The sequence below is a fragment of the Bufo bufo genome, chromosome 2 (genome assembly GCF_905171765.1).
Source record: "Bufo bufo chromosome 2, aBufBuf1.1, whole genome shotgun sequence".
NCBI classification, from domain to species: domain Eukaryota; kingdom Metazoa; phylum Chordata; class Amphibia; order Anura; family Bufonidae; genus Bufo; species Bufo bufo.
In genome coordinates this window covers 834,409,487-834,426,151 of record NC_053390.1, presented here as the reverse complement: position 1 = coordinate 834,426,151, position 16,665 = coordinate 834,409,487, and the positions used below count along the sequence as shown (strand labels likewise).

General features: G+C 47.5%; 1 protein-coding gene and 1 long non-coding RNA gene across 2 annotated transcripts; both read left to right on the top strand.

Annotated features, from left to right (window-relative positions):
- The first annotated feature begins 492 nt into the window (after positions 1-492).
- LOC120991850 lies at positions 493-10,366 on the top strand. The gene is made up of 3 exons (XR_005776835.1): positions 493-554; positions 8,322-8,467; positions 10,309-10,366. It is a non-coding gene; the product is annotated as an uncharacterized LOC120991850 (long non-coding RNA).
- A 253-nt stretch (positions 10,367-10,619) lies between these two features.
- LOC120990534 (zinc finger protein with KRAB and SCAN domains 8-like) lies at positions 10,620-15,733 on the top strand. The gene is made up of 6 exons (XM_040419401.1): positions 10,620-10,671; positions 12,335-12,432; positions 12,518-12,590; positions 12,684-12,781; positions 12,849-12,957; positions 14,370-15,733. Exons 1-6 carry the CDS (start codon positions 10,638-10,640, stop codon positions 15,356-15,358), a joined length of 1,401 nt encoding a protein of 466 aa, XP_040275335.1. The 5' UTR covers positions 10,620-10,637; the 3' UTR covers positions 15,359-15,733.
- Positions 15,734-16,665: the final 932 nt, after the last annotated feature.

Here is a 16,665-nt window from a genome sequence, read left to right as displayed (position 1 = left end):
TAGAGGAAGTATAAGAGATAACTACAACTCCCATCATGCCAGGCTATGTGATATCAGAGGACATTACATGGAGAAGGTATAAGAGGAGAGAACTACAACTCCCATCATGTCCAGGCTATGTGATATCAGAGGACATTACATGGAGGATGTATGAGGACTACAACTCCCAGCATGCCACAGTTATTATGCTAGATCAGAGGACATTACAAGAAGGAGGTAGAAGGGGAGAGGACTACAACTCCCTGCATGTCCAGGCTGGTATCAGAGGATGTTACAGGGAGGGGTTATGAGGAGAGAACTACGACTCTCAGCTTCCTCCATTCCCACAACTGCTGACAATCAATAGAGGAAGACCTCAACCCATTGACTCCATCCGCCCAGGCGCTCCGCCCCTTCGTGTCACATGATCATGACATCACCACAGGTCCTTCAGACACCACTTACACTTGTCCCTGCTGAACTCCGCCCCCTCAGGCACCGATCACATGACGGTGACGTCACCACAGGTCCTTCAGCCGTTACACTCTAAGGGGCAGAGAGCAGGTCTTGGTCAGGTAGGTGTGTCCGGCGCTCGTGTTCTCTGTTGTCAGCCAGCAGTAGGTCTAGAGAGCCCCCAGGCTGCAGTCACAACTGCTCTGAACACGCCAAATTAAAAACAAACAAAAAAACGCTGTTGTGTGTGAATACAGCCTTACACCGTGCATCCCTTACTTCTGTACTCCTCCCACATCCTGCTGGTAGTTATCCTTCTAATCGCCATGGCAACCATGTCACTCGGTGCTGGCATCACAGGGCGCAAAAGGGATGTCGAAGAGGTCCCTACTGAGCACGGTATCTAGGGGGTTAAACTGCCGGGATTCTGCCCTCTTGTGGACGTGTCGGTGGACGTGTCGGTGGACGTGTCGGTGGGGGTCCTCGCCACAGATTCTGCCCTCTTGTGGACGTGTCGGTGGGGGTCCTCGTCACAGATTCTGCCCTCTTGTGGACGCGTCGGTGGGGGTCCTCGTCACAGATTCTGCCCTCTTGTGGACGTGTCGGTGGGGGTCCTCGCCACAGATTCTGCCCTCTTAGGGACGTGTCGGTGGGGGTCCTCGCCACAGATTCTGCCCTCTTGTGGACGTGTCGGTGGGGGTCCTCGCCGCAGATTCTGCCCTCTTGTGGACGTGTCGGTGGGGGTCCTCGCCGCAGATTCTGCCCTCTTGTGGACGTGTCGGTGGTGGTCCTCGCCACAGATTCTGCCCTCTTGTGGACGTGTCGGTGGGGGTCCTCGCCGCAGATTCTGCCCTCTTGTGGACGTGTCGGTGGGGGTACTCGCCACAGATTCTGCCCTCCTGTGGACGTGTCGGTGGGGGTCCTCGCCACAGATTCTGCCCTCTTGTGGACGTGTCGGTGGGGGTCCTCGCCACTGATTCTGCCCTCTTGTGGACGTGTCGGTGGGGGTCCTCGCCACAGATTCTGCCCTCTTGTGGACGTGTCGGTGGGGGTCCTCGCCACTGATTCTGCCCTCTTGTGGACGTGTCGGTGGGGGTCCTCGCCACAGATTCTGCCCTCTTGTGGACGTGTCGGTGGGGGTCCTCACCACTGATTCTGCCCTCTTGTGGACGTGTCGGTGGGGGTCCTCGCCACAGATTCTGCCCTCTTGTGGACGTGTCGGTGGGGATCCTCGCCGCAGATTCTGCCCTCTTGTGGATGTGTCGGTGGGGGTCCTCGCCACAGATTCTGCCCTCCTGTGGACGTGTCGGTGGGGGTCCTCGCCACAGATTCTGCCCTCTTGGCGAGGGCAGAGATTTATTAAAGGACAGGTCACCAATATCAGATCGGCGGGGGTCCGACTCCCAGCACCCACCGATCAGCGGTACCAGGAGACCGCCGCGCAGTGAGATTACCGCTCAGAAGCTGCACATGTACACGTCTCATCCGCTCAGTGCAGACGTCTGTGCCTGACATGGTGTCAGAGAAGTCTTCACACCCTCTCAGTGTCCTCTCGCTCCTTGTGCCCTCAGCCCCCAGAATGAGAAGGTGAGAAAAAACGAAAATATTGCATTAACGGAAGTCTTCAGACCCTTTACTCCGGACATAAGTCTTCGGCCCCTTTACTCGGGACATAAGTCTTCGGCCCCTTTACTCGGGACATAAGTCTTCAGCCCCTTTACTCCGGACATACTGTAAGTCTTCAGACCCTTTACTCCGGACATAAGTCTTCAGACCCTTTACTCCGGACATAAGTCTTCGGCCCCTTTACTCCGGACATAAGTCTTCAGACCCTTTACTCCGGACATAAGTCTTCAGCCCCTTTACTCCGGACATAAGTCTTCAGACCCTTTACTCCGGACATAAGTCTTCAGACCCTTTACTCCGGACATAAGTCTTCAGTCCCTTTACTCGGGACATAAGTCTTCAGACCCTTTACTCCGGACATAAGTCTTCGGCCCCTTTACTCAAGATATAAGTCTTCAGCCCCTTTACTCGGGACATAAGTCTTCAGCCCCTTTACTCGGGACATAAGTCTTCAGCCCCTTTACTCGGGACATAAGTCTTTAGACCCTTTACTCGGACATAAGTCTTCGGCCCCTTTACTCGGGACATAAGTCTTCGGCCCCTTTACTCGGGACATAAGTCTTCGGCCCCTTTACTCGGGACATAAGTCTTCGGCCCCTTTACTCGGGACATAAGTCTTCGGCCCCTTTACTCGGGACATAAGTCTTCGGCCCCTTTACTCGGGACATAAGTCTTCGGCCCCTTTACTCGGGACATAAGTCTTCATCCCCTTTACTCGGGACATAAGTCTTCGGCCCCTTTACTCCGGACACAAGTCTTCGGCCCCTTTACTCGGGACATAAGTCTGCGGCCCCTTTACTCGGGACATAAGTCTTCGGCCCCTTTACTCGGGACATAAGTCTTCGGCCCCTTTACTCGGGACATAAGTCTTCGGCCCCTTTACTCAAGATATAAGTCTTCGGCCCCTTTACTCGGGACATAAGTCTTCGGCCCCTTTACTCGGGACATAAGTCTTTAGACCCTTTACTCGGACATAAGTCTTCGGCCCCTTTACTCGGGACATAAGTCTTCGGCCCCTTTACTCGGGACATAAGTCTTCGGCCCCTTTACTCGGGACATAAGTCTGCGGCCCCTTTACTCGGGACATAAGTCTTCGGCCCCTTTACTCGGGACATAAGTCTTCGGCCCCTTTACTCGGGACATAAGTCTTCGGCCCCTTTACTCGGGACATAAGTCTTCAGCCCCTTTACTCAGGACATAAGTCTTCGGCCCCTTTACTCGGGACATAAGTCTTCGGCCCCTTTACTCGGGACATAAGTCTTCGGCCCCTTTACTCGGGACATAAGTCTTCGGCCCCTTTACTCGGGACATAAGTCTTCGGCCCCTTTACTCGGGACATAAGTCTTCGGCCCCTTTACTCGGGACATAAGTCTTCGGCCCCTTTACTCCGGACACAAGTCTTCGGCCCCTTTACTCGGGACATAAGTCTTCGGCCCCTTTACTCGGGACATAAGTCTTCGGCCCCTTTACTCGGGACATAAGTCTTCGGCCCCTTTACTCGGGACATAAGTCTTCGGCCCCTTTACTCGGGACATAAGTCTTCGGCCCCTTTACTCAAGATATAAGTCTTCGGCCCCTTTACTCGGGACATAAGTCTTCGGCCCCTTTACTCGGACATAAGTCTTCAGCCCCTATACTCGGGATATAAGTCTTTGGTATTAGATTAGGTCCTTGGTCACCTCTTTTACCAAGGCCTTTCTCCCCGATTACTTAGTTTGGTGGGGCGGCAGCTCTAGGAAGAGTCCTGGTTGTTCTTCTTCCATGTAAGAATTATGGAGCCCACTGTGCTCTTGGGAACTTTCAATGCAGCAGAAATATTTTTGGCTCCTTCTCCAGATCTGTGAATCCACATATCAGCTGTGCAATCTTCTATAGACAGGGCTGAGTCTTTCCAAACCTTGTCCAAATCATTGGACTTTACCACAGGTGACTCCAATCAAGATGTAGAAACCTCTCAAAAATGATCGAGAGAAATGGGAGACCCCAGAGCTAAAGTATCGAACATCCTGAAGTTGATTTGCATAATACTTTGTTTGAATACTGTATATACGAGCGCTCCGTACAGTATTAGAATGTATTGGCTCAGATGAGCCGAAGTTATTACTTCTCGCGAGACTTCTCATAATAACTTCATAAATTAATTTCTACTGTAAAAAAACATTTCCCGAACTCGGGTTCAGTTCCAAGTGTTACAGTAGAAATGAAGTTATGAAGTTATTATGAGAAGTCTCACGAGAAGTAAAAACTTCGGCTGATCTGAGCCAATACATTCTAATACTGTACGGAGCGCTCGCGATATACAGTATTAAAACAAAGTATTATGCAACTCGACTTTAGGATGTTTCATACACCTGTAGTAATGGTAGACTGCATGGCTAGAGGCTGGATGTTATATACTGTGGTAATGGTAGACTGCATGGCTAGAGGCTGGATGTTATACACTGTGGTAATGGTAGACTGCACGGCTAGAGGCTGGATGTTATACACTGTGATAATGGTAGACTGCATGGCTAGAGGCTGGATGTTATACACTGTGGTAATCGTAGACTGCACGGCTAGAGGCTGGATGTTATACACTGTGATAATGGTAGACTGCACGGCTAGAGGCTGAATGTTATACACCTGTAGTAATAGTAGACTGCATGGCTAGAGGCTGGATGTTATACACCTGTGGTAATGGCAGACTGCATGGCTAGAGGCTGGATGTTATATACTGTGGTAATGGTGGACTGCATGGCTAGAGGCTGGATGTTATACACTGTGGTAATGGTAGACTGCACTGCTAGAGGCTGGATGTTATACACTGTGGTAATGGTAGACTGCATAGCTAGAGGCTGAATGTTATACACCTGTAGTAATAGTAGACTGCATGGCTAGAGGCTGGATGTTATACACCTGTGGTAATGGCAGACTGCATGGCTAGAGGCTGGATGTTATACACTGTGGTAATGGTAGACTGCATAGCTAGAGGCTGAATGTTATACACCTGTAGTAATAGTAGACTGCATGGCTAGAGGCTGGATGTTATACACCTGTGGTAATGGCAGACTGCATGGCTAGAGGCTGGATGGTATACACTGTGGTAATGGTAGACTGCACGGCTAGAGGCTGGATGTTATACACTGTGGTAATGGTAGACTGCATGGCTAGAGGCTGGATGTTATACACTGTGGTAATGGTAGACTGCATGGCTAGAGGCTGGATGTTATACACTGTGGTAATGGCAGACTGCATAGCTAGAGGCTGAATGTTATACACCTGTAGTAATAGTAGACTGCATGGCTAGAGGCTGGATGTTATACACCTGTGGTAATGGCAGACTGCATGGCTAGAGGCTGGATGTTATATACTGTGGTAATGGTGGACTGCATGGCTAGAGGCTGGATGTTATACACTGTGGTAATGGTAGACTGCATGGCTAGAGGCTGGATGTTATACACTGTGGTAATGGTAGGCTGTACGGCTAGAGGCTGGATGTTATACACCTGTGGTAATGGCAGACTGCACGGCTAGAGGCTGAATGTTATATACTGTGGTAATGGTAGACTGCACGGCTAGAGGCTGTATGTTATACACTGTGGTAATGGCAGACTGCATGGCTAGAGGCTGGATGTTATACACTGTGGTAATGGCAGACTGCATGGCTAGAGGCTGGATGTTATACGCCTGTGGTAATGGCAGACTGCATGGCTAGAGGCTGGATGTTATACACTGTGGTAATGGTAGACTGCAGTGCTGGAGGATGGATGTTATACACCTGTGGTAATGGTAGACTGCAGGGCTAGAGGCTGGATGTTATACACTGTGGTAATGGTAGACTGCATGGCTAGAGGCTGGATGTTATACACTGTGGTAATGGTAGACTGCAGTGCTGGAGGATGGATGTTATACTCCTGTGGTAATGGCAGACTGCATGGCTAGAGGCTGTATGTTATACACTGTGGTAATGGCAGACTGCACGGCTAGAGGCTGGATGTTGTACACTGTGGTAATGGTAGACTGCAGTGCTGGAGGATGGATGTTATACACCTGTGGTAATGGTAGACTGCAGGGCTAGAGGCTGGATGTTATACACTGTGGTAATGGCAGACTGCACGGCTAGAGGCTGGATGTTATACACTGTGGTAATGGTAGACTGCACGGCTAGAGGCTGGATGTTATACACTGTGGTAATGGCAGACTGCACGGCTAGAGGCTGGATGTTATACACTGTGGTAATGGCAGACTGCACGGCTAGAGGCTGGATGTTATACACTGTGGTAATGGTAGACTGCATGGCTAGAGGCTGGATGTTATACACTGTGGTAATGGTAGACTGCATGGTCAGGGCGGGATGTTATACACCTGTGGTAATGGTAGACTGCATGGCTAGAGGCTGGATGTTGTACACTGTGGTAATGGTAGACTGCATGCCTAGAGGCGGGATGTTATACACTGTGGTAATGGTAGACTGCACGGCTAGAGGCTGGATGTTGTACACCTGTGGTAATGGTAGACTGCATGACTAGAGGCTGGATGTTATACATCTGTGGTAATGGTAGACTGCATGGCTAGCGGCTGGATGTTATACACTGTGGTAATGGTAGACTGCATGGTCAGGGCGGGATGTTATACACCTGTGGTAATGGTAGACTGCATGGCTAGAGGCTGGATGTTGTACACCTGTTGTAATGGTAGACTGCATGGCTAGAGGCGGGATGTTATACACCTGTGGTAATGGTAGACTGCATGGCTAGAGGCTGGATGTTGTACACCTGTTGTAATGGTAGACTGCATGGCTAGAGGCGGGATGTTATACACCTGTGGTAATGGTAGACTACATGGCCAGAGGCTGGATGTTATACACCTGTTGTAATGGTAGACTGCATGGCTAGAGGCTGGATGTTGTACACCTGTTGTAATGGTAGACTGCATGGCTAGAGGCTGGATGTTATACACTGTGGTAATGGTAGACTGCATGGCTAGAGGCTGGATGTTATACACTGTGGTAATGGTAGACTGCATGGCTAGAGGCTGGATGTTGTACACCTGTAGTAATGGTAGACTGCATGAAACACCTGAATTCAGTGATTAAGATGTGGGGCGCGGTACTTTTCTCCATATGCTGTATGCAGCCCCTATAAGAATAGACAGGATATGTGCTGCTGGTAATTGCTGTAGACCTCTGCCGGGGCACGTCATATCAGTTCAGTACGGTATTATACTAAAGGATATGGTAACCACAGGTCTCACATTTGCTGTTCACAGGACAGAGGGGGATGGTGGGAGCGCTGCTGCATGGCACACAGCCTGCCTTCATTTCAGGATGAAAACCCGGAACTGATCACATGGAGAGAGGAAAACAACCAGAAAGTACGTTTTTTCCCTGGGCATTGTGCCTACGTAGTCATCCACATTCTGTGTGTGGTAGAGGCGTTCAGCGGGTTAACCTTACATTCATCTTTTTGTTTGCTTTTTGTGGAGGTGGATGAACAATAAACTGCAGTTGAGGCAGTAACATTACCACCGCACTGTACGTATTTCACACCGACGGCCGAGAGGACCCCGAATAGACTCTCGCAGATGGCGGACCATCAGAAAACCCACAGTCCCGGGGAACTGATGAGGTGACAGGTAGAGCCCCCCTCCCTCTGTAACCTCTCATATGGCATGGTCATTATTGATAGCAGCTTCTAGGGGGTTAAACGGCCCAGATTGTCGGGGGTTCCTCCGATCCCAGCTATTAGACAGGAGTGTGGATGTCATCAGACAGCCGAGCACTTCCTCCAGGTGCCCAGGACAGTAACACCTTGCATCCCCCATTCAATACTTCTGCGGCACCCCATCTTTTGACTCTATGTTGTGCTATTCCTTTATTATCCTTAATTTCTGAATGAATTACTAAATGGGTGTTACCAGTTGGGGGGGTCCCTGCGCAGTCAGACGTTACCTAAGCAGTACTGGTAGGGACATCGCCCAGCTAGTAACGACCCTTATTGATGGATTAATAGCGGACCGGCACAACATAAAGCCATAAGAATGGATGCCCCAGGATTTTTATTATGTGGGGGGTGCAATTAGTTACTAAAACTGACATGTCAGGAGAGAATCTGAAGAAAAACACAACATTGCAGTGTGCGTACCCGACACTACTCAGAGGGCAGCACGGACCTCCTGACCAGCACCCGTGAGAAGTGGTGCCTCCAGGCCCAATATGTGCGGTTCTGGAGCTCATATATGGTCCTGTCCCCTGGTGATTTCCAGCCTCTCCTTTTCTCCTAAAGGCGCCCGCTGTACTAGAGGCCTCCAAGTCAACCGCTTTTCTCTTCTTCTCCCGAATGACCTACCAAGGATGGACGAGGACAAGAATGAGATTTCCAGAAGAATATTAGGCTTCACCCTGGAGATCATCTCCCTGTTGAGCGGAGAGGTAAACTTTCGCACGTTTCTATCTTTATTGTATTTTTTACCTTCAGGAGGTAAGATCATAATAGGAAGCGATAGGAAGAGTCCAGTGTCCTGCATAATGTCTTCCAGACCTTCGAGAAAACGTGAAGATCAGTCAACAATAGTCGCTAGATACAATGGTAACGAGGGGTTATCCTTACCAGCACTACCAATGTGATGTTTGCTTATGTTACTGTCTTCCCTCTTGTTACTGTGTATAACGTTTACTGTGTATACTGTACTAGATGCCCTGCCATACAGAAAATGGACAAGAGGAGGTGATATAAGGTAGCTGATAGCAGGATAGTCAGTGTGTGGCTGAAGCCACATTGTAGTGCCTGGTCAGTATGGCGGCACAGTCAGGAGTCTGTAGGACCCAGGGAACAGGCTCAAGTAATGAAGGCCATGGCCTGGAGGGTGTGTAGCAGGGCCACATGAGATTCCTGAGGAGCAGGGACTGACCTTGTCTGCCAGTGTTGGTGGGCAGGAAGCTGGACCAAGGGACGGTGGGCAGCAGATCTCCGATACTTGAAGCAGAGGACAAGAATTTCCAGTGTGATATAGCCCCTGCAAGGCCGGAGTGTTAGGTCAGTGAGCTGACTGAGGAAAATGTATTGCGGACTGTGCGAGATGTCATTGGGCTCACACGAGACCTTGGCTATCTTCACATAGGCTAGGTGTTTTCCTCTGTGTAATCCACCACCATCAACAGCTTCCTATTGACTTCAGTGTAAAAACCTCGCCCAAAAACTGTGGTGTACAAAACCTCAAAGCCACCAAAAACATGGAATGAGCCTGTATGACCACCCAGTGGTCTGAGACCGTAATCCTGTTGTACAGGGGTTTGGGTGATGTTCACCTTTGCACGGTCATGACCAAGGGTGGTTGGGCTTAAAGGGGTTGTCTCATCATGGACAATAGGGGCATATCGCTAGGATATGCCCCCATTGTCTTATAGGTGAAGGATCCCACCACTGGGACCTGCACCTATATTGAGAACGGAGCCCCGCAAGGTCTCCGATCCGGCCACCACCAAGCCGGCTCCCCATAGAAGTGAATGGGAGTGTACCGTGCATGCCAGCGCTCGGTTATTTTTTCGCTGGCCCCATAGAAAATGAATGGAGGGCATGGTGCGCCCTTTTTCACTTGCGGGGCTTTGTTCTCGATATAGGTGTGGGTCGCAGCCGTGGGACCCGCACCTATAAGACAAGGGCTCATCCTAGACATATGCCCCCATTGTCCATGATGAGACAACCCCTTTAAATTCCATGAAAGTTAGAAATCACGAGGACACTTGAAAGTGCAGGGCCTTACAAAATGACTGTTGTGACCCCATGAGAAATGCATAGGCGAAGCTGTGGGCAGGGAGTAACCTTCTAGGGAGTGTGGGTGAGAGATGGCAACCACTCTGTGCACAAGCTGACCCTCAGAGAACTAGTGGATAATTGCTCAAACCCCCCCAGCCCTGGTAGAGGACTACTCAAAAGAGAACAAGTGAAAACGTTCTGCAACACTGAAGTGTGTGATACCACTAAATGTTACCTGCAACCACCAAGCTTGTGGTGCCTTTGTGGTGTTTGTAACCATCAAGCATCTTCAGTTTAACCTTTATGTTCTTCAATCATTCCTAAGGTCAACCAATATGCAACCCAAACAAGTAATGTTATAGGTCCAATGAGAATAGTAAGTGCATTTAACAAGGAGTAAAGGACCCACCAGGAGACAGACATGACCTGAGTTTGACTTGGAGGCCGGGGTTATAACTGATAGTAGTGAAGGAGGCATACTGAGTTTAGTTCCCAAAGTGTCTCTCTCCATCCACAGGAGTACACAATCGTGAAGAAGACATCGGGGGACTGTATGACTCCCATCATCCATCTCCAGGAGTCAGGAGGGCGGACCAGGACCCCTCACCCCCTGATACATGAGCAGAAGATCCTAGAACTCACCCACAAGATGATGGAGCTGCTGACTGGAGAGGTGACACTGCTGGGAATGCTGGGACATTCTCCAGTAACAGCACTGGAGGGGTCTGGGTGATGACGGTGTCATTGTGTTGTCAGGTTCCTATAAGGTGTCAGGACGTCACTGTCCATTTCTCCATGGAGGAGTGGGAGTATATAGAAGGACACAAGGATCTGTACAAGGAGGCCATGATGGAGGAGCACCAGCCTCTTATATCACAAGGTGAGAAGACACATATATATATATTACTGTGTGGGCACAAGCTGGCACTGGCAGCCATGTTGATGCCTTAAAGGGGTTGTCTGGGTTCAGAGCTCAACCAGGACATAATCCATAATTCTTCATCCCTCCAGCTGCTGAGTGGAGCATTTCATCCTCCGATGCTGTCCCTTAGAGCACATTCACACGACTGTAGTGCTTTGCGGATCCGCAAAACACGGATACCGGCCGCGTGTGTTCCGCAATTTGCAGACCGCACATGGCCGCAACCATAATAGAAAATGCCTTTTCCGCGGACAAGAATAGGACATGCTCTATCCTTTACGTTGAGCAGCGGAACGGAACCACTGTGTGCTGTCCGCATCTTTTGCGGCCCCGTCGAAATGAATGGGTCCGCACTCGTTCCACAAAATAGCGGAACTGGTGCGGACCCATTCAAATGGGCCCTTACCCTTAGCTACTTCGCGCAGGGTTATTTTACACTGCTAGGCCGAGGCTCCCGCCTAGCAGTGATCCCGGTGACATCACCAGCACTAATGGGTGGTCTTTAGCGCCGCCCTAGGCTGTTTTACTGGTGTGTTTCTTGTGGACACATCAACGCTGAAGATCAGGCGACCACCCCCATGCCAGGGAGGAAGAAAACAAACCCTGGAGTGGAAGATGGAAACATGGGAGCCAACGTGGAGGATGGAAGCAGTGGGGAGTAGGTAAGTAGTACAGGAGGCAGACTGACAGCACCTGTTAGAATAGATTTATTCCTGAAATGCCCCTTTAATATTGTCTGCTCCCTCAGGATTTGGTAATGGCTGAAAGTGTGATATGTTGAACCACGTCCTGCCCCTTCATGTCGGACATGCCACTATCCATGAGTGTGATAAGGTCCAAGTGTTCCCCCAGGATAGCTATGTCAGGGCTCCTCCACAAGTGCGGATATGACAGGGGAGAGTAAACATGGTAGGTGTTAGTGATCTGCACAATTATCCACTTACTGTAAATGTCAGGGTACCTAGGAAGTTTAACAGGGGGCACCGTTAGCCACCCATCGTAAGAGGGCAGGGCTTTGGTACATTACAAGGTCTGCAGTGGGCATCTGCCTATTAGTCCATTGTTTCATTAAAGGGATTATTTGCTTTCATAATGAATTTTTTTACTCTGTCCAGAGTACCCCAAACAGGGCATATTTTAGCCCCAAATATGTAACAGTTTTTTTTATGTCAGCACTTTCCTTCCCCTGTTCTCAGAATCACTGCATCCTGGCAGGATGTCTACATGCAGAACTTCCTTCATCAGCTTCCTGCTGGATTTGCTAAGCTAGCCTGCTTAATGTTTCATACGTTGAGAGAGGAGGTGTAGAGGGCATGACTACTGCAGAAGGAACAGTGCGGTATGGAGAGGAAGTCCTGAGAAACATTACAGAGCAAAGCATGCTGGGACTGGGAGGTAAACCCAGCAGGAAGCTGGTGAACACAGGAAGTTCTGACTGTAAACATCCGGCTGGGATGCTGAGAACGGAGGAGCAAAAGAGCTGCTATATAGGGGAAATACAGTGTTTGGGGTACTCTGGGCAGATAAAATAATCTTTATGGGACTGGAGAACCCCTTAAGAACATTTTTTAAATATAGTAAAAAAAATGGAGGTAATACCACAATCTTTGTGTCTCCACAGATGGACGCAGTAGGAAAACTCCTCCAGAGAGATGTCCCCATCCTCTATATTCCCAGGAAAGTCCAGAGAAAACTCACAATGTCTCAGAGAATAATCAGGTAGATGGAGCTAAAGTCTCTCCAAAATCTGACCATGAAGTGATAGGACCAGAAATCATTTTACCTTTGTGTCTCATCTGTCTAGGCTGAAAATATAAATGATATTAAGGTTGAGGTCATAGATGAAGAGGAGATGGACGTAATGGCCAATCAGCAGTGTAAGGAGGGGAGACCTATTGATTTTACTACTACTCCCATCGTCTGATAACTACATGCGATAAATCTATCTCATCACTGGGTGTTTCTTACAGATGGACTCATAGAAAGCAATTCCCCAGATAGATGTCCTCATCCTCAGTGTTCCCAGGACTGTCCAGAGGAGATGTCCAATGTCCCGGAGAATCATCAGGTAGATGCACATCTACATGGGGGTCACTTATGTGGATCTGTTAGACTTCCCACCTGTCCTCTGTATTGTGCCAAATCAGGAGGAAGATCTGACTTATATTAAAGTGGAGGAGGAATCGGAGAGGTTGATGGACGATCCCCTGTGTAAGAATGAAGTGGAGGAGGACGTGACCACAGGTATGGAATAGTGAATGTAGAAAGTTACTTCCGAGGTTTCTTTCATTAAAAATAAATTACAAAATTCAGGAAGGGTATAGGTCATCAATATCTGATCGGTGGCGGTCTGACTCCTGGCACATTTCAGCAAACTGTAACAGCAGCCATCTTGGTATAAAGAGAGAACCAACAAGTTTTTTACAGATATACACAACTGGTAACCTTAACATACAGCGCCATCTACTGGTCAAGTGATATTAATATACAATACTGTATATGGCACATGCTGTTGCATCCCCAACAGATGTGACCTTCGCACACGTGTCGTGTCAATGGGGGAATGTCTATAAAATAGATATTTGGTGCTGACGAGGCTATACAGCTTTTTCTCACTGCACATTATCTGATTAAAGGTAAACTGTTGCCAAGATGAGGTTGAGGTAGGTTTTTGTATTAATGTGATGCCCCCCCTGTGTGGGTATGCTTGATTCTCAGACAGGTTGTGCTTTAGTCTTGGTTTATGTAATAAAAGAGGTCGCCAATGTAGACCAGAAGTTGTTAAAGGGGTTGTTCAGTTTTAGGGCTCATGCACACAAATGTATTTTCTTTCCGTGTCTGTTGCATTTTTTTGCGGACCGTATGTGGAACCATTCATTTCAATGGGTCCGCAAAAAAACAAAAAACGGAAGTTACTTTGTGTGCATTCCGTTTCCCTTTGTCCGCATGTCCGTTCCTCAAAAAAATAGAACATGCTCTATTATTGTCAGCATAACGGACAAGGATAGGACTGTTCTATTAGGGGCCAGCTGTCCCGTTCCGCAAAATACAGAATGCACGCGGACATCATCCGTTTTTTTTTGCGGATGTGCATGAGCCCTTTGGAGGTAACTGGGCGGTCCTTAGGATCAGCCTGCAGTAGATTTCTGGGAAGTACTTACCTTGCCGGTCCAGCGCCCCTGCTCTGGTTTACTCTACTGTATTTACCCAGCTTCATCCAGTCACTGGCGTCTTCAGTGCTAGTGATTGGCTGCAGCAGTCATCTGTTGTCAGCGTGAAGTCACTGCTGCAGGCAAGTAAATAGACCCCAGTTGGGAGAACCTGCGCGTTGGTTCTGGATCTTTTAGGAAGGCACTAATCAGGTCTTTATTACAGGCTGATCCGCAGGGTTGTCACATTTTCTTCCTGAAACCGGACAATCTAAACTTTTTGTGGCAGATTTTAGTGCAGTTTTTGATGCAGCTTTTCAAGTCAAAGTCATGAGAGAGTTCAAAGTATGTGAAATGATTAATTAAGCACGTACACTCCTCCTTACTGCTGGATCCACATCTGACTTTGGCGCAAAAAAACGCATGAAGTGCTGTATCTTATTTATACATTTGTCTGCTTTGTGGTTTGAAAACAAAAATCATGAGATCCATTTTTACTCCTAACAGAAAATCCCAGTAAGAACTCTACAGGAAACCTTATGTTATGGCTAAATTATAAAGTAGAAGATCAAGGTATCAAACAACACTCTTCAGGAGAAAACCTCATCACCCTTAATCTGTATCCAGGACTTCACATTACAGATCTATCAGATAACCACCCAAGTCATGGGGAGCCTTCTGCTGAACAATCGCAGATTGTTACTACAAGCACAGGCCAGAAACGGGGGAAAAGGTTTCACTGTGGTGAATGTGGAAAACAGTTTATGAAAAGCTCAGATCTTGTTACACATGGAAGAATTCACACAGGGGAGAAGCCATACTCCTGTTCTGAATGTGGAAAATGTTTTACATCGAAATCAAATCTTGTTACACACGAGAGAATTCACACAGGAGAGAAGCTGCATTCATGTTCACTATGCGGAAAATGCTTCACCGATAAATCGAGTCTTGTTAGACATGAGAGAAGTCACACAGGAGAGAAGCCATATCCATGTTCAGAATGTGGGAAAAGTTTTGTGCAGAAATCAGATCTTGTTAAACATCAGCGAACTCACACGGGAGAGAGACTGTATTCATGTTCAGAATGTGGGAAAAGTTTTACCTCGAAATCAAATCTTGTTACACATGGGAGAATTCACAGAGGAGAGAGGCTGTATTCTTGTGCAGTATGCGGGAAATGTTTTACATCCAAATCGAATCTTCTTAGGCATGAGAGAAGTCACACAGGGGAGAAACCTTATTCATGTTCGGAATGCGAGAAGGGTTTTATTACTAAAGCTAAACTTAGGGATCATCAGAGAATTCACACAGGAGAGAAGCCATTTTCATGTTTGCTGTGTGGGAAAAGTTTTACAAATAAATCTATTCTTGTGATACATGAGAGAAGTCATACAGGAGAAAAGCCATTTTCATGTTCAGAATGTGGCAAATGTTTTATTAGTAAATCCAAACTTAAGGATCATCAGAGAAGACACACAATGGGGAAGATATTATGACATTCACTCATCAGAGAAGACAAACAGGGGAGAAGACATTATGACATTCACTCATCAGAGAAGACACACAGGGGAGAAGACATTATGACATTCACTCATCAGTGAAAACACAGGGGAGAAGATATTATGACATTCACTCATTCAGAGAAAACACACAGGGGAGAAGATATTATGACATTCACTCATTCAGAGAAAACACACAGGGGAGAAGATATTATGACATTTACTCATTTAGAGAAGACACACAGGGGAGAAGATATGACATTCACTCATTCAGAGAAAACACACAGGGGAGAAGATATCATGACATTCACTCATCAGAGAAGACACACAGGGGAGAAGATATCAGAAGATATTATGACATTCACTCATCAGTGAAGACACACAGGAGAGAAGATATTATGACATTTACTCATCAGAGAAAACACACAGGGTAGAAGATATTATGACATTCACTCATCAGTGAAGACACACAGGGGAGAAGCCATCTTGACATTCACTCATCAGAGCAGACGCAGAGGAGAAGACTTATGGCTTTCACTCATCAGAGTAGGCACAAAAGAGGAGCCGTTTTACAAGAAAATGAAGTTTAGACACTCATCAGAGAGGCCACATAGAACAGAAACCATATCCTTGTTTCTGATAAGGGCAATGCTAATCTAAGCCTTTAAGTGTAATTGGCTTGGATGTGCCAAGCACCCAAATTATATTTACCGAGGGTCAGCTGTGACCGGAATCCATAAAGGAAAAGCCTTGTAGATATGAAGAGACTTCTTAACTTTTACAGCAGTGAAGCAGAATTGTCATCATGAACTTTGCTTCTTGTTATTGTATTCCTACATCCACCCTCACTGCAGTAAATTTTATTTTTTAATGTATGTGGACATACCGGTGTATGGAATTAAACAAAGACAATTAAAATGTAGAAAGATGCTTAGATCTGCCATTTTCTTCTGAGGCTCAAATACCTGGTACTGCCCCTTTAGCAAAGACAGCCTCCAACAGACTTCCATTATAAGGCCTCACCCACACTTGTGTATTTTTGTCAAGCTAGTAGATCCAACTTTTCTGTGTTGTACTTCTGGTTTTGGATAGAATCCATATTTGACTTTAACATTAAAGAATCCTCCTGATTTTTTTTCTACCCAGCTATCCCTTGATGGGTTTACTGGTATGTGGAGAACCATTTCCATGTTGCAAGGTCTACTTTGAGCTCATTATCATCAAGCGAACAATGAAGAACTCATAGTAGATTCCATGATGAGGAGCTGCCCAGCTCTTGATGCAGTAAAACAGCCCCAGACCAT